The sequence below is a fragment of the Microplitis mediator genome, chromosome 8 (assembly GCF_029852145.1).
Source record: "Microplitis mediator isolate UGA2020A chromosome 8, iyMicMedi2.1, whole genome shotgun sequence".
NCBI lineage: Eukaryota > Metazoa > Arthropoda > Insecta > Hymenoptera > Braconidae > Microplitis > Microplitis mediator.
This window is the reverse complement of record NC_079976.1, coordinates 191,055-214,890: the sequence shown is the minus strand read 5'-3', so window position 1 is coordinate 214,890 and position 23,836 is coordinate 191,055. Positions and strand designations below refer to the sequence as shown.

The 23,836-nt window shown below is 30.8% G+C and overlaps 1 protein-coding gene and 1 long non-coding RNA gene across 4 annotated transcripts in view; one reads left to right on the top strand and one right to left on the bottom strand.

Moving 5' to 3' along the window:
- Window positions 1-11,267, top strand: part of LOC130673039 (uncharacterized) — a 154,905-nt gene extending 143,638 nt beyond the window's left edge. The window contains exons 5-8 of one of the 2 annotated variants that reach the window (XR_008990821.1): window positions 2,462-2,605; window positions 2,807-2,987; window positions 3,600-3,829; window positions 4,178-4,694. This is a non-coding gene — a long non-coding RNA (uncharacterized LOC130673039). Of the gene's footprint in view, window positions 1-2,461; window positions 2,606-2,806; window positions 2,988-3,599; window positions 3,830-4,177; window positions 4,695-10,803 lie in introns of those variants that run through there. The other variant, XR_008990822.1, reaches the window with a different exon arrangement.
- The window catches only part of LOC130673032 (glutamate receptor 1-like), a 108,329-nt gene that overhangs the window by 22,359 nt on the left and 62,134 nt on the right, over window positions 1-23,836 (bottom strand). For both annotated transcript variants that reach the window (XM_057477889.1, XM_057477888.1), the window contains exons 2-4: window positions 20,491-20,643; window positions 2,454-2,581; window positions 1,244-1,373 (exon numbers count right to left, since the gene is read on the bottom strand). In XM_057477889.1, coding sequence (XP_057333872.1) covers window positions 1,244-1,373; window positions 2,454-2,581; window positions 20,491-20,643 — 411 coding nt within the window. The remainder of the gene's footprint in view (window positions 1-1,243; window positions 1,374-2,453; window positions 2,582-20,490; window positions 20,644-23,836) is intronic.

The window sequence follows — 23,836 nt, the reverse complement described above, 5'->3', positions numbered from 1 at the left end:
TTCTTCATCTAACTCATTAAATGTCAATGACAACGTGAAATTTATGTCGTTATATATTTCTTTATTGTTTTTATCACTGCTCGATATCAGTTATTTAGTATTATTTTTATTTTACTTAAACACAATAAAGGACAGACGCCATAAATTTAAAATTAACCAATTGATCAAATAAAAAAGAGTATTTTTAATTAAAAATTTTTTATCGTTAAAAAATTTGTTTCTGAAAAAAAAACAAAAAAAAATATATGAATGTCAGATTACGTGACACAATCGAATTAAAACGATCTCGTATGAAGAATTTGTCAGTCAAACAGTAAATTTTGTAATCAATTTTGTTATTTGCCAACGTTATTTCAGTAATAAATTTATCGATAATAATAATTATGTGAGTAAAATATGTAATTTATTAAACATTGTTACCAAGTATAATGATGATGATAATTTTTATATTACTTTTATTATCCAATAAGTCATACATAATTACTCGTATCTCATCTAAAGACAGGCGTCTATTCTCATAATTTATTTCGCTAGATAAATGAATATGTTTAATTAATAAATTAAAAAAATAACAATTTGTTTATCTCCTATACAGTATTTAGAATAGATTATGCAAATCATGCCGTTGTTATTCCCTTTGACTTAACTCTAGTCAACATTTATCGGTAAAGAGCGGGAAAAGTGAGCAAAGCGTGAGAGAGAAAGAGAGTGGGAGATTGTCGCATGGAGTTTGCAGTTTAGTCCCAAAGTGCAAAGATAGAACGACAAGAGCAATTTCACGATATAGCGCATAGGGAAAATTAAAATCCCTAAAGTATATTTGCATTTGCATTTGTAATTAAATGCTTTTTATTACTGCAACATTATATTAAGTCTTATCATATATAGAAAAAGAAAAAAATCATTTTTTTAAATTTAAACGAAATATTTATTTTTAGAATTAAAAAAAAATGTTATTTTTTTTTTTGAATAAATAATAAATGGCACCGGAGACAACTGTCGGATCTTAAAAAAATATGACAGAAAAGTTTAGCGATGAAATGTCACAATATTGGACAGGACGGTATCGAAAAAAATATGAGATATAAAAAGTAAAGAGATGGTGAAATAAAGTAAAAAAAAAAAAAGTATACATAAATACATAAATATAAAAAAAAGCATATAAAAGAAAAAGAAGAAGGAAAAGAAGAAGAAGAAGCATAGAACTGTAAAATGAGAAATGCATGGGAGGATAGGGACTCACCGTCGTGGGAGTCGTAGAGGTAGATGATTTTCCTCCATCCGTAGTGTCGCACCGTGTCGATGATGGCGCGATGGTAATCCGGGCGCATGCTTATGGCAAAGTCAAGGAAACCCGAAGACGGTGTCAGGACCTGCAATCACAAATTTCATTTCATCTTTTTTATTTAACGCTCTTTTTTTATTAAATTCATTACATTTTCTTCTTTTTTTTCTTCACTTCGTTTACCCTTGAGATTATTTATATTTTTTAGATAATTTTTTTTTTTTCGATATTATTTTTATCAACTACTTTTTAATTAAAACAATATCGATATAAGTATCTGGTCATTCAATGTAATTTATTAAATGATATAGGAAGTCAAATGTCATTATATTCATAATGCGATAAATATTTAAAACATTTAGGTCATTAACGTAAAATAAAAAATTATATTAATCCTGATGGTATTTAAATTTGAAATCATCAATATTTGTTTCCTTATCTGTTGTATTATTTGTGTTTTATTATTTTATCGTTTATCGTTTATCGCGTCATTAAGAGTCGAAACGATATATGTACTTGAATTTTTAATCTAAAATAACTCGTCGACCTTGTAAATCTTATATTTCATTACATAACAAACGTAGGATGATTATAATAATTAAAAAAATCATCTGGCTAGTTGTTGTTATCATTATTATTAATATATTTATTTATTTATTTTCAGGTAAATCACGATAAAGAATATAAACGAAATAATTTAATTTATTCAGTATATGTCCCAGTGAGTGCATCGTCCGGTACATTGCTCGGTCGATCGATCGAGCTCGCTGTATATGGAGTCATGACGCGTTTTCCAATTTACATTTTCGAATGAAATAGCCACTACCCCCCAGCTCCCTGTACTATCCGTTCTTGTAGCCCCATGGGCTAACACTCTTTACGCGACCTCTCTGTTAAATTTATCTCTATGCAGTAATAATATTTCCTACCGATATATGTATTTATCTGTACATTAAATAAGCTATTTACAATATATTTATAAATGTAACACAAATATTTAATTTCATTTATTTTAATTACACATTTTATCATTATTGTTATTTATTTACATATTTTTTTATTGATAAAAGTCATAAAATATTTGACTAAAGCTTTTAAAATTATAAAAATCCATATTAATGATATGTATTTAAATAATAATGATAAAATAAATATTTTAGTACATTACCTTTTCAGGAAACCATGGTGTGACAAAAGGCATTTGAAAAGTGTTACTGTAGGAATGAAGGGTGTCAAATGAATCCGGACTGACGGCACCCAGCATTGAAAATACACCCCGACTGAATTGATTGCAAACTTTAACAAAAAGCATAAGAAAAGGTACATTTTATATTAGCATGACAAAGGCATTTCTCGTCACAGTTTCCATTTCTTATTTTACTTATTTTTTTTCCTCTCTCTCTCTCTCTCTTTTATACCCTTCGTTCAACGAATTCCATTTCCGAGTTTACCCTCAGCTCATTTTCATTCTCTATTTTGTTCTACTTTTTGGTATTATTATATTTTTCTCTCGGTTTCCAGTGCGCTCGGAAAATTATATGTGGTACACATGCGAGAGATTATGCCAGACGATCTACGACGCTCCGTTTAACGCGCGTTTATACCACTTTAAATGTATGGATGTACGAGAGAGAAAATGTTATCTTTATACATCAAATGTATATGCAGCAACTTACTCTACTTTAGTTAACTTGACTTTGAAGTACGATTGATAATTTACATTTCAAGTCATTTAATTTTCATTTACATTAATAAAATAATTTTATTCATATAAAAAAAAACAATTATCATTGACATTATTTAAATATAATTAGAGGTATATAATAAATTAAAATAAAATACCATAATTACATATGAAATTTTACGTAATTACAATATAATTAAAAAAATTTTTCCGTTTTTATTTTACCGAGGGATTAAACAAAGAATGGAAAGAAAATGACCGTAGCATTGTGCTAAATTTTTCACAAATGAAGAATATTCTATGTTAAATTTAATACCTAGAAGCTGGAGTGTGGGAAAATATGAAAAATCGCACGATGATTTGGATAGTAGGGGACGTGTAATATTAGTGGTTGTGGAAAAAAAGTAAAAAAAAAAAGACGCAGAAGCAGAAGCAGAAGAAGATGATGAAATGAGGGAAAGAGGGAAAGAGGAGTAGAGGGATGGAGTGAGGTGGTAAAATGGGTGGATATATAAATGAGGAAAAGGGTGAAAATGGGGTATGGAAAAGGGAAAAGTGTCGGCGCCAGTTCACTCTGGTATCCACGGGTGTGGAAGATATGCAATTTTTTGCTTCTGGTTCTGGTTCTAGTTCTCGTGGTGGTGGTATTGCTACTGGTGGATACTCTGAGTACAACAGGAACGTTAAATGTAAAGAGTAAAAAGAATAAAATGAATATGATGGTAATGGTGGTCGTAGTAGTGGCAGTGGCAGTGGATACTACTCGGACCACAAAATTTGGATCATATCCAAAAATATGATAGACAACGGACGAGACAGCAATCCTTGGGGCACAAGAAAACTGTTTAAAGGCATCCGAGGTAAATGTTTACGAGGGATGACAGCCAACTACTTTTCTCTCGTATTTTTATCCAACATTTCTGTGCTAAGTTTTTTTTTTTTTATCAAAATAATGTCAAACAAAATTGGAATTTTTTTGTAAGCTTTATGATAGGTTTTATATTATGAAATATCCCTGACATAAAATGATAATAATAATTAAAAATATATATTACTTATAATTATAAAGAGGATTTCCAATATAATAAAACACAAGTCTAATAAATTCTTGGACAATCGGCTTACTGAAATGACCCTAATGTTTTATTGATTTTCTGAATTGTTTTATTTTTTTTTTATCAAAGACTGATGAGCTCTCCTTTTTCCAGCTCACTCCTACAACCGCAGGAGTCCTATTCTCACTTGTACTTGGCCTCGTCGTCGAGTAATACGATAAAGCCACTTTTACAACCTGGCCGCAGGGAAAATTGAGGGAAACATCTAGTCTACAATCGCTCTTATATATCCAATCATGTTATACTCTCTTCTTATTCTCTACTTTGTGTACAAGCCTGACAACAACCCTTCAGGCCTCACTGATACTACTTTAACTATTTTATAATAAAACTATTTTTTTTGTTTATTATTACAATATCATATTTACTTTATTGTCTAGTATCGCACTTTATATGATAATTTGAAGAAAAAAAAAAAGATTTTATTTTAAATTATTAATCATTTGCATCATATGTTTACTGTTTACATTATAAACCATGAGAAATTTTCAGCCAGCGATACTTTACAAAATATCTCATTTATAATGTGTTATAAATTAAAATGTAATAATGAAAATTTAAGCCCTGAGGGAATTAAAGTTTTCTAATTAAATTTTATACATAAAGTATATCGGTATATTATTAATATTTGTATAAATACTCTGGATATTTGAATGATATTTTCGATTCAAATAAATAAAAAAAATTATTTATCTGTAATTAAATTTTAACTCCTGGCATAAAGATTTCACTGAAAAACATTTTTTATCGTTAAAGTAATTTAACGATCATTTTAATTACACCAGTTATTTTATCATACCTTAAAATTGACAGTATTTTCATTGACAATCTACCACGGACATAGTACGGCTAGAAAAAAGGCTTTATTGAAATTTTAATAATAATCCATTATCCATTGTCCTTTGTTCTGTTTAATGTAAATTTAACGTGGCCATCAAAACAGAATGAATATTTTTTTTTTTTTTTTAAATTACACACAGGCAACTTGAGTGTAATTATTCTTTGACACACTATAGCTAGAGGGTTACATTTACTTTCTCATTTATTTCATCATCATTCTCTTTCAGTCCAAGTATTTTTATCTCTGTCCTTAGCGGCAGTATGTGCGGTTAATGCGCTTTTCCAGGACCTCTAGCAAACGTTCACAGAAATTCAAAGTTATTTCTTAAACTCACCACTCCAACATCACCGTCCTTTCATATTCACTATCATAATCATCATCATATAACATAAACCCTTGGAATAAATTTATATTCATAATCATAAGCATAAATCCTATACGCACGCTGATAAATATATATATATATAAGGTTGACTTTGATCAAAACGTTCTTTCACGTTTTCATCGTATTAATCTAAAAGCCTCGTCTGCTTTTTCAAACGTTATGAATAATAATAAATCATCTTTACCCACTTCTCAACATTCTTTTATTTCTGTCACCGTCATTTTTTATTTTCTATTGAAATTCCAATATACAAAAAAAAAATGAAAAAAGAAAAAGAAAATTAATTTTATATATTTACTAAAATTGACTGTAAAATTTAATTTTTAAGTGACATTTATAATTGATACGATAAATGTATTCAAGAGATAAACATATTTATTGCGGTAGCAAGATTATAAGTAGTAAGAGTATGAATATCGGCAGACAGCAGATGGCCATGTCATTATCGAGTCTATATATCGGCCCTGGCTAAACAACTTATCGGCTATTGCAATAATAACGATCTATATCGACTATAACCCCTAGAATATCACTAATGATCTTGCCAAAGTTGCCTGAGTGCACTAGACATCCCAACTATATAGAGCTATATTTCAGATATATATCACATGATAATGTTATTGAAATCTGTAAGCTGATCAACATTCAATGTTTCCTGTTTTCGGTATCCTCACAATTAATTATTAATTATTATATTAATAAACAGAGATGAATAAATAAAATTATTTTTAATGACTGAGACAATTTAAAATCATTTTTCTTTGGGGATAAAAATATTCACCGTACTCAAGAAAATTGTTATGATGTTCTACACGGTAAGAAAGAAAAAATGAGTGCGAAATAGTTGTGTTGATGAAAAAAATAAAAAACAATTATATTAATAATAATAATAATAATACGGAAAAAAATAAATATATAAATAAAGCAAAAAATGAAATTAAAAAAAGTGCGTTGGACAGATGAGAGAGCAAGAGGAAAAGATGGTATTCATATAGCGTATATACTATAGTCGCGTATCGTTATTTTCCGTGCCAGAAAGTTTTATGTCCTCTATAATTTCTAGAGCGTCCTCTGCACACACAGACATATACATATATACAGATATACAGACATTTACTGAGAGAGTTAGACACAGAAAGAGAGAGAGAGAGAGAGCTGAGCTGAGCTGAAGGGTGAGGACGACTGCTATGAGAGAGGGATAGTTGAAAAAGAGAATCAAAGAGGGGAACCTCGTAAATCGTCAAGTCCACCACGACGTGTCTCTCAACCGTAAAAGAACGTCCGCTCATTCCAGCTTTTCACGATCTTCAATTGCCAAGCTTATTTATATTACTTTATGTTGATTTTATAAGCTATAAACTTGCGAAGATATGAATAAATCTCCTTTTTTTTTCTATTTTTAATATACTTTTTATTATACTGTTTGTAAACGAAAGTACTCAAGTGTCGAAACATATTGTGTATTTTAATTTTTATTATTATCATTTCTTTTTTTTCTCTTTTTATAATGAAATGTAAGTAGAATACATAGCCTGTGAAGGAAACTGAAAATTTAGGATTGACCGTTTCATCGTTATCTTGTATATCTTAAAGAATAAAATAAAAAATGAGAATTGGTAAAGTTAGATTTGTGGCAAGTATGATATTATGCCAGAAACATATACAAAGTTTAAGTTAAATTTAGTCATGAAGATCAGATGACCGTAGAGTGATATCGCGGATACTCGTTTAGCAACGAGGAAACAACTAATTCAAACTGCCGTTCACGAAACATTTAACTTGGTAACTCGTCCTATCGCAGTAGCAGTAGCAGTAGCCGGACCATCGCCATCCATTTCTCCTTAAACTCTGGTGTATCGTGTCCTGTTGCCTCCTGCGATCAGTGACCTCATCCAACTCAACTGTTCATTTGTTACTACTCTGCTATATAAACGACCAGAAAATACAATTCCATGGTATATACATATATATTGTTGATTTTATCAATTTACCATGTACACCATTTTACTCTACACCAGTCAGTAAAAAATAACTTTTTTTTTTTGTTTTGTTTTTCTGGTATTTCTTTGTAGCCAGCTAGCAAACAGAACATCAACGTTGACCACACACAATCCTCTGGGATTATCCTTTTAGTGGATTGCTGTTGCTACTGCCTAGTTTCTGAAACCACCAGCAGGAACTCGATCTCCTAAAGTTTAAGAAGAATCTTTCACAAAGACGAGTACTTTGAGTCAATGGAATTTATTTTCGTGATAGACGACTAAATTTATCTTTTATAAAACTTTTTTAATTTAACAAAAATAAAAAAAAAACTTTTTGTAAAATTTATAAATTGTTTTTATTTTTAATATAATAATATTAAACGATAAAATGACTTTTAGTGTAAAATCACTTTCTTATTCATGAAAAATATTTAAAAATGAATGAACAAAAAAAAATGAAGTGGACTTATAATAAAGTAAAGGATGAAAATGAAGATATAAGAGATAGATAGAGCTCGAGAAAAATAGAGAGCAAGTAAAAGAGCAATTGTCATAGGATTTTTACAGAAAGCAAAGAGTATAGAGTAGTAGAACAGTGTGGTAGAAAAGCATTGCTCTCATCTCTTGAGCTGTGGAGTTTGTGTGTTATATAAGAAATAAGACAAGAGTGAAAGAGAGTAAAAATTCAACGAAAGACTTTTTCTCACGCTCCAAAGAGAATTCTTGGATGTTATTACCCGCGACGCCTATATCGCGCTTCAGCAAGAATAATGGTCCCTTCCTGTCTTGACTTTAAGACATTTCGATGAAAAGTCCCCAGTGGTGTGCTATCTCACTGCTATCTCACTGCTATCTCAGTCAGTGTGTGTATGTGAGAGAAAAAATCCTTGAGCAATAAAAGTTAATACTTATTTTAATATCCCCGATCATCAATCTTTTCTTCATTTTTTTATTTTTTATTTTAATTATAAGGAATAATTAATAATCATTTTAAAATTTATTTAAACTATTAATTTATAATCTTGAGATTTAAGTTTTCGTATTCAAATAAGAATCAGGAATTTATAGAGTATCGAGTGCTCACTTGTTTATTCAAAGAATGTAATTTTATCGACGCTCGAGGATGATAGCAAAAGAAAGTAAGTGAAAAAAAAATAAAAAATATAATAAAAAGAAAAAAAAATGTAGACGAAGAAAAAAAATTTTTATAGAATCGAAATTCCGAGAATGTGAAAGAATTTACTTTCTGTACTGAGAGAAGAGCGTCGAGTAGAACGAAATTAAATCTGCTCTATACAGTGGTGTAATCGAGCGTGAAAACCCTATCGGAAAAAGCTTGAATAGTTGGAAAAAAAATTATTATTTTTTTATATTTATATTTATTTGTTTATTTATTTTACCCTTTAAATAATTTATTAATACGAGGACTAAATTAAATTTTTAAATCCAATTTCTATACTTATACTTGTGTAAAGAATTTAATTAAAAATTATAATAAAAGCCTAATTAATGTTGAAGATAAAAAAAAAAAAAAAGTAATAAAGTAGAAAAGGCTAGAGGGCTTTTACGACTATTTATGTACGTAGAGATTTTTCTCAAAAGAGTTATATTACTAAGGAGTGATGGCAAAGCACATCAGAGTAGTAATTTCCATTGGGAATGCAGAAGTCCTTCCACTTTTCTACTACTATTACCGGAGCAGCAACTACAGCAACTACAGCAACACTACAACTACTCCTAACTCACTGTCGATTTACTTTCAAACGTGGCGTGAAAGGCAAATTAAATCCAATTGAACGAAACTCGATCGTTTGTACTCTCAAATGTACTAGGACGCAGAATGGAAAAAATGTCAAAAAATAAAATAAAAATAAATAGAAATAAAAAAAAAAAGGTTGGAAATTCCACGCTCTGGTGAACTGCCACCGGAACTTTTATTCGAATCACGCGAAGAACATTCGCCTGATTCGTGTGCTTGGTCAAGTGGATATATATTGAATTTTGTGTGGCTGCACTAGAATTTGCATAAAGTCCAAGAACTTGGGCTAGGTAATCTATTTATTTTTTATTTTTCAATTATTTTTTTTTGTTGTTTGTTTGTTTGTTCGTGCTGTTGCATATATAGTGAGTTGGCTTGCTCTGGTAACTGGTAACTAGTAACTAGAGATAGAGCTAGAGCTAGAGCTAGTGCAAGTGCAGTGTGTGCCTGAACAACAAAACCAACCAAACCCCATTGATCAACCCTGCTGTCGATTGTTTTGTACGCGTCAGCGAACGCTAATTGAAATCCCAACAAAGGCTTCTGTTGCGTTTACTTAACTTCATTACTATACATAGCAACGTTTTGTTTGTAATTATATTTCATTTTATTGCATTATATTATATACCTATTGATTATTATCACATTATCAGTATTGATGAAATATTTATTAATTTACAAAACCGGTCGATATATATCTCCGAATAATGTCAGTACATTTTTCTTTATTTTTATTAAATATATTACTTGAAGTAGTAAGTTATTTGTTTGGAAACCTCCAAAGTGAAAGTTATTTGATATTAATACAAGTATAGATATACTGGGAAAACCACGAAAGCTATTTTCAAACTTTGCTATGAATTTTCCATTCATGGTTATTGAAATTTGGTGGCTTCAAAATTAACCACGGATACGAGGCTCACTTTTATCAACGGGCCTACACTTTTGCGGTATGTTTAAACTCGTTTTTGGCTTCTCTACAACAATATTTAATTATCAACTACCAAAACTTATCATTTCAAATCAATATATATACACATAAAAATATAATATTTATATTAATAGACAAAGTTTATAGAGTATACAAACACGGAGCAACATATAAAAGGATTCAAGATTAATTAACTTTATAGTATAAATGTCAACACGATCCAAGCAAAATTAACGTCATGATAAATTGCTAAAATTTAGATCCTATCAACCCCAGTATAATGCGTCCACATTTAATATATATCTATCTATAATATATATATATATATAGTTGGTAAAGTCAACTGTATGCTGTACAGGGGATCCTTCGGGACAAAATTGGATTTGTAAGTTGGTTCGTGCCGGGACTTGGAGACTTGGACTCGACTATCACCATCATACCTCAAATATATATATATATATATATAATCTGTAGGTCGAAAGTAAAGACACAGTGTACAAATGAAAGAGTAGTGCAGTAGTGGTAAGAGTTGTATTAGATGTAGTAGTAGTAGTATGTACCCTTTAAACATGATCGTGTGTATGAGCTAGAGAGAGAGAAAGTTTCAACTTGCCCAATTGTTCAAACGTTCGGAAGCGATTGATCTTGCACAAACGGATATAAATTTACTGCCATTGTTATGGTAATTCTATCAAATAAAATCAATTCGTATTATTATTATAATTGTTATTATGAGTTTATTTTAATTATTGTGACAATTAACAGATTTAAATTAACAAAAGGATGGATTTTATATTATTATTTGTATTTGTTATTTTCAGTGAACCAAGTGGTGGCAGATCACTTGACGACTTGACTTTGGGATGAAGGGTATCGGGTTGGAAGGTACACGTGCAAACATATGGAGGGACTAGTTTAATTATACGCCAGTTGAGCGTGTCAACAAGCCGAGAGGACAAAATTCGACGGTTTGTAGACAGGACAGACGAGTGAGAGAGAGGATAACCAGTATACGGAAATTGATTTCCATCGGCTATACGATAAATGTCTATTTTGAGGAGGAGAGTGTATACTCGGACAATATACCCAATATCTATCCGAGTACCCGATAAATAGGATCAATGTCAATCAAATATAAATTATAATTTATAATAATTTTATAAAATAAATAAATAATTAAAATAAAAGTGTATAATGATTGTAAACGCGTGAATTAAAAGGTTTAAATTTATTCAAAGTCAGTGAGATTAATGGATTCTCATCAGAGACGTTAACAAGGTCACATCCTTCAACCCCCATCAGCTATCTTACACTTCTCTGCTACTCTTCTAAAGCCTGAGATAAATTAATGGCACTTGGATCCTATCAAGAACGACAAGTCAACCCTTTGTGAATCTCTTGAGCATTAAATTACAATCGTAATAATGTCTATTTTGTATCTGATGTCCCTTGAGATTAACAATAATTAACTCTATATATTTATCATTTTTTTTTACTAATATAATTTATCAACCAGCTAATTATCCGAAAAAAAAAATTAATAATAATCTTATTTAATAAATAATTTTTTTTTTCGTAAATTTAATTTTAAACTGTTTAATTATCTCTTCTACCTTTAAAATAGAATAATTAAATATTGTATTTAGTAAAATAAAATCAAAAGTTTTATTCGCTTTGACATTCCGATGGTAGATCCTCGAGTCGTCGTGAAAGCTCCGAATGACTCTCACTCTCTCATTCTCTCCCGCTCATTCACTCTTACTCACTCCATGTTCTGTCACGGGATTTGCCACCCCAATAAAAGGATTAAACGGACGAGGGTTAATCCTATTGGAAGGACCATTCTCACACTTCCATACCGTAACTGCATACCATCTATACCAATCCTCGTTTCATCCCCTTACTTCCTTCTAGTTCTCTCTCTCCTCGTACGATACAGTATTATTCAGTCTACTTTTCCTTTCATTTATTCGTCGAAAATAACTACAAACAAAAAAAAATATATAAAACTCTAACTAGTTTCGCTAAATCGATAAAATTTATTTTATTTAATAAATGATGTATATATATATATATACATTTTGTGTTATGCCTAAAGCAAGAGTAACTCTGTAACACAAAAGTTGATGACAAAATTTGTCTCACTTCTTCGTTTGTAAACAGTTGAGCCTTGATATCCTAGAAAGTTTAATTTATTTTCTCAAATATTGTACAATATTTATGTATATATATACATATATCTCCCTCGAAATCTCTACCAAAACTTGTCCATTTAAATTCTCAGTATTTTAGTTTCGTCCTCAAGTAAACATTTCTCGAACCGCCAATGAAAAACTTAAATTATTTATATTTGCTTAGTAAAAAATATTAACAAATGTAATTAAAACTTTAATGCTAAATAAAAAAAAAAAGAAATAGATTTTTATCGACGAATCGTTAATCGATCGAGCTCACGATGAATGATAAACCATCATAGTAAATAAAATCCAAAAACCAGATAACCTATCCTTTTAAATTTATCACATCCTTTTTTTTATACAACTCCATTGATCCCAATACCATATTTTTTGTTTTTGTTTTTTATTTATCATTTATTTATCATTAAACATTTGACATGTAAATCCTGATTGATAGTTACTTTTATAACTGTTACGCTATTTATCACCTCCTACCCTCTGTCCCTCTGATCAATACCAACAATTAATAACTTTTCAATTTTTTGAAAATTGTTCCCAAACCTGCGGGCCATTAGAACAATAGAGTTTTACAATCCTTTTAACCACAATATATTTTTGTTTTAAAGTTTTAATAACTTTTAAACTACAAATAAATAACAATAACCATTTAATTGAAATATAATGAGAATAGTTTTACTTAAAAGACTATATTTTACAGATAATTTAACGAAAATTCATAAAGTTTTGGTGCAGTGAGGTTTGTGTATAATAAATAGTAATAACAATTAGCCGAACGGGTCGATCTTATGAAAATGCATGGCCGCGAAACACTTTGGTCGGTTTTGGGATAATCGGGGACGTGAGGATAAATACCGAGTACGAATAGAAGAGAAATGGCTAGAGAAGTAAGAGGAAGCTTTCCAAGAAGAATAACGTTCTATATGTATATATATATAAATGGACATAAATTTCTCGAGAGGGCCTTCTAGGGAATAATACTATATATAGACACGGATAACGACCACTAGTAGTACAACTACAGCAATGGGATACGTCTACAAAACTAGCATGGATTACTGCTGTGGGTGTTGGACATTACAATTCACGTAAATATCTTTGTGTTAATGTTTTTAATGACCAACACCATGAGAAAAAACAAAAATAAATAAATTAATTAGTAAATAAAAATGAGATTGTCAAAAATATAACTAAGTGCAAGTGCATTTATTATTATGTAAACATCGAGGCAAAATAAGGCAGACTCACTGACCAGGAAAACATTTAAAGAGTGACAGGAGGAGACGGAACAAATGCGCCGGAAACGTCAGAGATGCGCAAACCGAGACTTGTTTTTCCAACCACTTGTTATTTCTCTTGGACGTTTTATTGTTTTATTTCATTTAGTTGTTTGTGTTTTTATTTATTTCGTAACTCTATCATGTTCTTTGTGCGTCATTATAGGCGGAAAAAAATACTTATTTTTTATTTTCATTTAAAAGTTATAATACGAGTTATTTATAAATAAATATATTAAATAACAATAAATCAATAGTATTTATTGTAGGATAGGTAAGATAAATTAAAAAAAAGAAAAAAAAAAAAAAAGTAAAATTATAAAGGGGGTAGTATTTATTATAAGAGATTTTTCTCACGCACGTCTGGAGCCCTTGCTCACCTGGGGGGAGTTGATGTCTGACTTATGGGTACCATTACTCGTAGACCGCATCGTCAGGAAACACGAAAGAGAATGAGTGAGTGAACGAGCCAACGTAAAAGAGCAAGAGAACTCGGTAGAAAGAGTAAGATAGAATGATGAGGTCGTGCAAGTGTCAGAAGAGAAAGAGAAAGAGAAAGAGAAAGAGAAAGAGAAAGCTCATTTGTTAAACTTAAAATTGATCTTCTCAGTCTCGTACACGGCTCCTGCTCCTGCTCCTGCTACTACTACTACCACTACTATTACTACCTCTACTCGTTCTTGACTAATGACGTTCCACGAGACGTGTAAGTCCTTAATAACAGTCACGTTCAAGTTACTACAGTTAACAATGTACCTTAAAATTCATTTTATCATTTACAATTATTATTGTTGTTATTATTTAAAAAGACATTGTTTTTTTTTCCGTTATTTTATTTTTAACAAGTTATCAATCAATCAAAATAATTGATGAATTTAAATATCAATATTAAGATTAAATATTTAATTTTTGGAATAAATATATTTAAATATTTGAATAAATTTTATTTAGCCAAAGATTTATTATCAATGTAAATAAATACTTGTTCAGCAGCAGCAAAAGAAATAATAATAAAATTATTTAAGATGGATGTTTTCAATCATCAATATTAATTACTTGAGTTTTTCCGTCCGCAGAAATTAAAAAAGTTCTTTTAAGCAAACAAATCAACGTAAGTCGATGGAAGTCGATAACAAAGGCGGTCTATCATCTAGGCAAGCTAAGGAATACGTAAGACGATTCAAAAAGAATGAAAAAAGATAACGAGCTATGAAAGGAAATTTTGATCAAGTCAACGCTCTAATGCTTTGTTAAACCAAAAGTTAAATTCTGATTTCTCTTCAATTTGTCACAACAAAGTCCACTGATTTATATACATATTTATTTGATCTTCAAAGCCCTTAAATTTAAAACTTTATTCTCTTTGTAATGAATTTTCCAACGATAATTATTTTGCTTTATTTGTTGCCTCAATTTTATTAAACTAATTATGTCAATTAATTTTTTTATGAATACTGAGTAAATTTGTAGGTTTATATTATAAAATTAACGCGTCCATCTAATAAAAAAGTTTTAATTAATATTTAATGTTTGGGCAGAAAGTGAATGATTAATAGCCGGTGAATCGACAATGTATGAATAAATAATAATCCTATTAGAGTAAATTATTGAACGAATATTGAATGTTTCAATGAACTAGCTTCAAAAGTATGTCATAAAGGTACAGAGGGACTGAAATTTTGAATTATTGAGAATCCAAAGAGAGGATTTCGTAAGTTAATAGTTAGTAGTATTAGTAAATTATTCTATTAAGAAGATTATAATTAGGTACCAACTTTAAATTTAATAATTTAAAAAAATTTGATAATTTTGGTGGTAATGACAGCTTTAAAATAGCCGAACGTGTACAATGAAAATAAATAAAAGTTTTATGAAAATAAAATTTTATAATTCAGCAAGTAATGGAGGAACAATTGAAATAATTTAGCGAGTTTGTAGGTGACGAATGAGTGTTTCCGGTGGCTTAGTTGTTGGTATCCTCGGTTAGTTCGCACTGGGAACTCGGTGAGAGGCATCTCCATGAAAATTTGGGCATGGTCCAAGACTCTTGTTCTCAACTAAGATACCTAACTGTATTCGAGTGAGATAGATAGTTATCCTACACATTATAGCACTTAGTAAAGCTCCAGCACTAATTGTATTAATGCCCGGTTGGTTTGTCTGTGGATCAAGAAGATTTTAGCTATCTCTTTTCCTCTCATTCTCGGCTGTTTGCCTCCTGACTAAATTATTTTCTTTCTCTAATACTCATCTACTACTTATACTCACTCCAAAGTAACGTACATTTTATCACTGAGAGCCCAAGTCGTGTACAACGCCAAATCTATTATGCCTCGGAGATCTACCAGAGAGTGAGAGCATGGAAGCGCTCCATTAGAAATCTGCTGAAAGCAATTATGCTGAATCTGGCAAGAAACGAGCACCAAAACTACCACCACCATCATTTCACTCCATGTCTGTTCACTTTTCTGTTTTACTTTCGTATATTTTTTATTATATATCTATATTTTCTTAATCTTACAGAATTCGATCTCTGATTCTGACTTGGAAAAGACTTACGCGAAATTACAAGGGAGATCCAATTTGCAGACGTTCTACTTTTATCTTTTTTTTTTATTTATTTTTTTTTTCATGCTCTTATTTTGTCATTCTAATTTAACTCATAGCAATATTCTGCGCAAAATATTCGTCGCGAATTAAATATTTTATTGTAATATTTTTTTTTTTTTCTGGAAATAACAATTTTCCATATGAAACTTTATAAACTTTTTTTTTATTTTGTTGATATTTGTCTCTCAAAATAATTAATAACATCTACTGTACAACAAAGTTAGGTGCACTGTTTCGACAGCATATCAAACTTACAAGCACCGTTGAAACATCCAACAAAAACTTGGTTCAACAATCAGCCACATCAAATGCAATACACACCTGAAATAAATCCATAACCATTTGGCTCCATCCTTGTTATTGAAAATTTAAAACACTTTCCTTTTAGTATTCTGAAATTATAATATTTTCGGTTTATTGACAATAACACCATATTTAGTATATCATCGTATCATCAACGAGGATGTCAATCTCGAAAAATCAACCCTAGGGGAATAAGAAAAAATCCAACATAATAAAAAAAAAAATAAAAAATAAAAATAAAATAAAATAATCCAGTGGCGGAAGTGAGGGTAGCGTCAGTTCGTCGACATCTTAGCGGAACATTATAGCCATCTATCACCTTTCGGAGCATATCGTATAATATCCTGGTGAGATCCCTCCGGTGGTGGTATAGTATACAAACGGTCTGCAGAAATAGTAGTAGTAGGAGTAGCAGTAGTAGTAGTAGTAGTAGGAGAATGGGGTGGAATTGAGAGTGAGTAAGGGTGGTATGGGTATGGGTATGAGAATGGGAATGGGAATGGGAATGGGTCTAGAGATTCTGAGAGAAGATGGTGAGAGTGAGAGAGTGAGAGGAAAAGAGAAAATAGTTGAATGTATATATATGGAGAAAACGTTGCCAGCCAGGGGTGGCATAAATCTGCTGAGGGCTCCCCAGGGTATTTCCCTTCTTTTCTATCTTTCTTCCTTTACACTCTCTTTACATTCTCTCGTAGTATTTCTATCTTTCTCATGTTTTACTGGTATACTAATAATAGTAGTAGTAGTGAGGGTGTTTGTGGGTGTGTGTGTGTGTGTGTGTGTGTGTGTGTTGGGGGCTTGCCCAAGCCAGAAAGCAGACGCGAGATGAATCTTGAGGTTCAATTCCCGCCCGGTTTATCCAACGCCCGAAGGTGCGAGACCGCATGAAAGAGCAAGAAGTCTTTTCTATATTACTCCAGGCAATTACATATCGACTATATATTGATCCTACTTGATCCTCTCGTTCTTAGATCTCTCTCCCTTTTACTGCTGCTACTGGTAGTTTTGCTTTTGCTTCTGGTTCTGGTTCTGATTCTGGTTCTGTTTGTGGTTCTGGTTCTGGCTCTGGTGATACTGCTACAGAACACCACAGATATTTTCATCCACGCCTTTCAACATATTACCACTTCAATATTAGTAAATATCGGGGCTTTTCCTTTTATTACTTACTCGTACCTCTATTTTCGTAATCTTATTTTTTAATCATTTTTATGCGTCACTGGAGTTTATTTTTTATTTATTATTCCAGCAGTATATACAGATTTTTATTTTTTAAATAAAATGAGAAAAAAAAAATATAAAAGAAGCGTGGATATATATGAGGTAGTATTATTCTTGTGGATATTTATGCGATAGTCCCCACATTCTCCCGTTATTTCATTCGAAATTCTTACGAATGTTCCATAGGATGCTCCCTTAAGACCTTGTGTTTATATCCATTGGAGGTTATAGACGACGAGAAAACCATGAAAGCTCATGGGACTTTGATAGTATCGTCTTGTGTGTCACTTCGAAAAATATTATTATTTTTCTTACCTATTTACAATAAATTCTCATCTTTTTTAAAACTCACATATTTTTTTTTTTTTTTTTTTTTTTTTTTATTCAACGGGAGTCATTCATATTTTTCGTCTGATTATTATTGTCAATTTTATTATCACAAAATCAGTTTTAAATTTATCAATTTCCAACGAGATTACCAAAATAGATTGAGCTTAAAAAATAAAAAAAGAAATAATAGAAAATAAAGTAATAGGGCAACCGGAAAATTTAATCTCGGATTAATTGCCATTGATCCTTTTTTACGATACCAATTATTCTAACTTTTTTTTTTTTTTAATTAGTGTGTCATATAAATTAGATAATTCGATTGCTATTAATTTATCACTTAGTTTATTTAAACTCATTCTGTATTTATTGAAAATAAGTAAGTCAGTTAAAAATTAAATTTAATGTTAGTTACAGACTTATAATTTAAGCGACAGAGGAACAAAGTTTTAAAAAAAAAAAGTTTTTGAACTGAAAGATGCACACAAGTAGCATCCTAAGTATAATAGTGAGTGGTGGTAGTAGTGACAGACGACTTAGCTTTTGCCACGCTCGGGAATCTAATTCCCAAGTTTGAAACCCTGCTACTCAGTACTCATCGGCGGCAGCGGTGGGTAGAGTGTACAGTGGGTAGAGTGGGTAGAGTGGGTAGAGTGGGTAGAGTGTGTTCACGACGACCGGATGACACGCGCGACACCCGTTTATAATAATAATAGAAGTCGAGCAGCATAGTTTTGAATGGGTTTTCACCAGCTCAGGAAGACAAGATTGTCCGTTTTAAGGAATGACATTCGGAAATGACACGTCACTTGCCATCTTCTTTTCATTCTTCTCCTTACTATCATTATTTACTTTTTATCTCAATACTTAATCGAAATATTTCATAAAGTCTTATACATAGAAAATAAAAAATAACTTTATCATTAAAATTGACGATTACCGATTCTTCAACAGGAAATTTATATAAATTATGATAATAATAAAATGAAAAATCTGGGCATCGGTTGGCCCTGCGGGCCAGCCCCAAAACTTGCCGCTATTTTCGAGCTCCTTGAGCCGTTTTTTACCATTTTTTCTCCAACGATATCTCTCAAACGAATTGATCGATTAAGACAGTTAAGATGGCAATCGACGCGTTTTATCGAGTTCTAAAGCTGATCAGATTTTGGAATTAATTCATCTAGTCGTTTTTGAGATATTTCAAAAAAAAAAAACTAAAAAAAAAAAATTTTTTTGAATTCTTTCGACAACGGTTTTTCTTGAACGAATGAACCGATTTTGATGGTTGAGGTGGCATTCGGCGTGGTTTATGAAGTTTAAGAGCCGATTAGATTTTGGAATCAATCCATTGAGCACATTACAAGTTATCCAAGAAAAACATTTTTGAAAAAATTTTATTTTTGGAATATCTCCGAACGCACCCTACCGATCAACTTGAATTTTTTACAGCTTTTAGATATTAACAAGCCGCGTAAAATGCCACCTTGACGATCAAAATTGATTCATCCGTTTAAAAGTTACAAATATTTACATACGTACACACACACACACATACACTCGGACATGATCTTGAAATTAGTCAGAATATCTTTCTAGAACCTCAAAACCTCAAGATCTGATAGAAATTCGATTTTTGAAAATCGGACCGAAACCAATAACTTGCCGAATTTTCGAAAATTTTCAATTTTCTTAGTGGGAAGTTAAAAATAAATTGTTAAAAGATTTAATCGTCTTTCTTTTGAAGATATACAACACAAAGGATTTCGGTGGTGGATTTAAAGTAATAAAAATAAAAAAAAAACGTTTTTACTCTCATCACGAGGTACTCGAGCCACTCGAAACGCTCGTAAAATTGCAACTCAGTCAGAAGAGTGAGGATTGAAATCTACGAATGACGATGTCTAATTTGGTAAGTGCAGATACGAAAACCAAGACTACGACTGCAATGATGCCAGTGATAAACTTTAGCTTTGTAAATGTTTTTTTTTTATTTTTTCTCAAAGTTTTGTTTAATAGCTTCTAATAATAATATTTCTTCTTTTTTTAATTTAAATTTATAAATAATTAATTATTATTCAGTAATTTAATTTTTAAACTTTAATACCAATAATAATAATCATGATAAATTTATATAAGATTTAGTAAAGTTTAAAAGCCGCAGCGTAGAGAAGCGTTGCGAATAGTCACGGTGCATTTCCTGGCCATTGCAGAAAATTGACTTCAAGACTATATATTATCTTTTTACTCTTAGATATACTATTTTTTTTTCGCTGCTATATTTCATCACTGCTACACCATCTAGTGTGTCAATAGTCGATCGTTGCCACATTTTATTATCGTTTTTCTGTACGATTCAGTGGATCAGAACCGTGTCTCGAAATTGAGAAAAGTACATTACATAGATATATTTTTGTTATTTTTAACTTTTATAAAAAAAATGAAATCAATAACTTCATAATTTTAATTTTCGTATGATAAAAAATACATTAACCCGTAATATATTTTCATTAAAAATTTAATATTAATAATAATAATAATAATAATAATAATAATAATAATAATTTTGGATACTCACTCAATCGTGAAAGCTTGAAAGCATCAGCAGTATTGATTACATCAACGTAAGCTTGAAGATCAAAGCGACGAGTCGTATTATTCTGATTGTGAATAGCTATTGCGTATTTAAATGCAGACTGCACTTCATCAGTCCCCTGTTCAAATATTGCTCCTGAAAAAATATAAAATTCATTTTTTTTAAATTTTTTATTATTTCCACTTGATATAAAATAAGTTAATTAAAATAACAAGTTGATAATGGGGTATTATTGTCGAGAGTCACGAGTTAATTGAGTCAAGTTAACTTTCATGTACGTTTCTATTCATAGACATCAGATTTTGAACCCAGCTATTATCTGACATCAATAGTCATTGATTTAGCATTGCAATTAGCAATTAACTACTTGCGCTTTAATCTTGACTTAACATTTATAATACCGACAACTATAAATTATGTTACAATAATTGATAATAATTTTTATTTAGAAACTCCTTTATAGTTTCTATATAAAGAGTAATGTAAAATAATGAAATAATTGATTAGTCAAAAGACGTAAATTTAATAGGCATAGTTATATGAAGGAAATGATGATAGATTGTCTTTGTGTAATTTATTTGTAGCAGGTTGAGCAGGTTGAGCAGGTTGAACAGGTTGAACAGGTTGGGCATTTTCGTTTGAGAGATGATCATTGTATAATATTGAATAACCAAGTCGTTCGGGTGCTCTTGGCTTTGAACTCACCAGCTCTGTAAAGTGCTTATGAGACCGAGATACCCGAGAGAAACAGAATACGGATAGGAGTTGAGAGTAGAGTTGATGCGAAAGGACCCAGACTAAGAGGAACAGCGAACAAGAAAGAGGATGAAATTCTCTCGGCTGCTCCTCATCTACCTGTAGACGACGGTTCATTAGAAAATATCAGTTTACATTGTCATATTTCGCCTTTTATTTCATACCGTATCAAAGACTTTTAGTAATTTTTTTTTTTTTTTTCTAAATATTATCTATTATATAACTTTTATAAAAGAAATTATATTTCACAATACCGCACAGAGTTATAATTAATATTAAACATTGTTCCTTTGTCAACTGTTATTAATTTCAAATTTACCATCGATGTAATTAATTTCAGAGGAATATTTATTAAATTTTTAACGAGTTAAGTGATGGAAAAAAAAAAAAAAAAAAACTTTTTTTTTTTCACGATGCAGTGAGTTTGGTGAGAACACAAGCTGTCCAAACATATAATCTCGATTGCAGATTTTTAACCGAAACGCAATTACACGGCCATCGAAAGTTCGATTGTAAGGTACACTGTGCGCAATTTGCTAGTGCTAGTATACACTAGTACACTATGTTCACTCATGCTACTCGTTATATTCGGTTTCGGTTTCGACATTCTTCCGGTGGATGAAACGTAGTTACTGTCAATTCGTACCCGGAATTGATGCTTTTTATTCAGTTATTTTTTTTTTTACATTTTCTTTTTATTTATTTACCCTTTTTTGTATGCATTTTTATTATATATTTTTTTTTTTTGTTTCAGTTCTGTTAGTAACAACTCGCCAATCATCGGTCTTGATATCGACTTCCCTTTGTTTTATCAACTGCTTTTCACTTATTGACAAAAAAAAAAAAAAAAAAGAGAATAAATAGAAAAATGCACTATTCATGCGTTTTTAAAAACAATGTACAATTTACGGTTTAAAAAAAAATATAAGAAAAAAAGTTTGATGAAATCAATGAGGTTTTAAAGAATTATTTATTTTTAAAATAAATTTGTCACGGCATTTTTACCAATTATTAAAAAATCTGTCAATAAATAAAAATTTTTTAAACAATAGAAGGTATTGTAGCAGCTCTGATGGGCTAGACTAAAACCAATATTTGATCATTCAAAACCCATGACCAATAACTTTAAAACTCTTGATGTATCGTCAGCTGACGAACGTCAATTTTACAATTCGAGCAATTGCATACAGCTCTTTTTGCATTCTCTCTCGATATTCCCGCAATCTTCGTAGCAATCCATCGCAAAATTGTGACTCTACCTCCGGTAAGCTTTGAAAGAAATTGCCCTCGCAATTGTATAATAACAAAAAAATATAAATTTTTGATATCGGAAATCAATTTTTAACATAAAAAGCATTACTATGATATATATCATAAAAACAATTGATTCGGTATTTGGTAGCTCTTGATGACAATAATTATTGAAGGTTACTTTTGATTATTGGTTGATGTTTATATTCGTGAGCTGATGATTGAAGAAACACAAGAAGAGTATAGATGAGTATAGATGAACATGAATAGAAGCGAATGAAAGGTCGGAAAGGGAAGGAAAGGTAGTAAAGGTTTGGGAGGACTGTAGAAGAGACGAATTAGAGAGGAGACGACCGGGTGTACTCGATCGGACTAATTCCGTAGTGGAAGAGCCTACAAAGAGGATGAAGACCATTGGTTCAAGAACAAAGACCCCGAACAAAGTGATACAAGATTCACCAGATGCAAGAGAATAGAATGTCTCCCCTGTTTGTACAACAAAAAATACCCACCTTGTTATTTTTTATCCTACTCCTCTACTTTTTTGTTTTTTCCTTTTTTTCGTCCACTTTTTTATGCACTCCAGCCAGTTTAATATTGCACTGGTTTGACAAAGAGACTAATCATGCATTATCAAGTGCTGATGAGTCGATGAACCTTATCGTTTTTTTTTTTTTTTCTTTTTTTTTGCAACATCGATGATTGTTGAAAATTACTTAATTAAAAATTAACAATTGAATAGGTTTTCAGAAAGTTGTTGCTAAATTAAGTGGCAGATTTTTTTTTTTTTTATTTTCTATTTCAATGTTGATTAAAAATAAATTTGTTGCGCTAATTTTTTAATCAACGTTAACAGAAAAATGTTAAACAAAAAAGGAAAATAAAAAAAAAAAAAAAAGAGACAGAAATCGATGTAAACGTGGAGAGTCTGGATGGACTTTGTGTGTGTGTTGAAGGGTTGGTAGCAGAGGATTTAAGTGGGGGATGTTGGGCACCAATCAATAGAGACGCGGCGGCGCGCCACCTGTCAACGGTTACGAGATAAACACCACTCGGTACGTTTACTTCGTACATGGGTATTTGCACTTGCACGTGCATTCACCAGCGTGATTACAAAATCAAGATCTCATGAAATTTACGTTTATTTGAACCACCCAAAATACATATAATTTATTTAACAAACATTTTTTTTTCTGCTCGACAATTAATTTTATTTTATTTTTTAATATTTCAGTAAAGCCACGAAAGTCAAATGTGATGAGTTGTTACCCAAGGAAGATTAACTATGTAACGGATGAATGAAACTATCAATCTTTTTCAC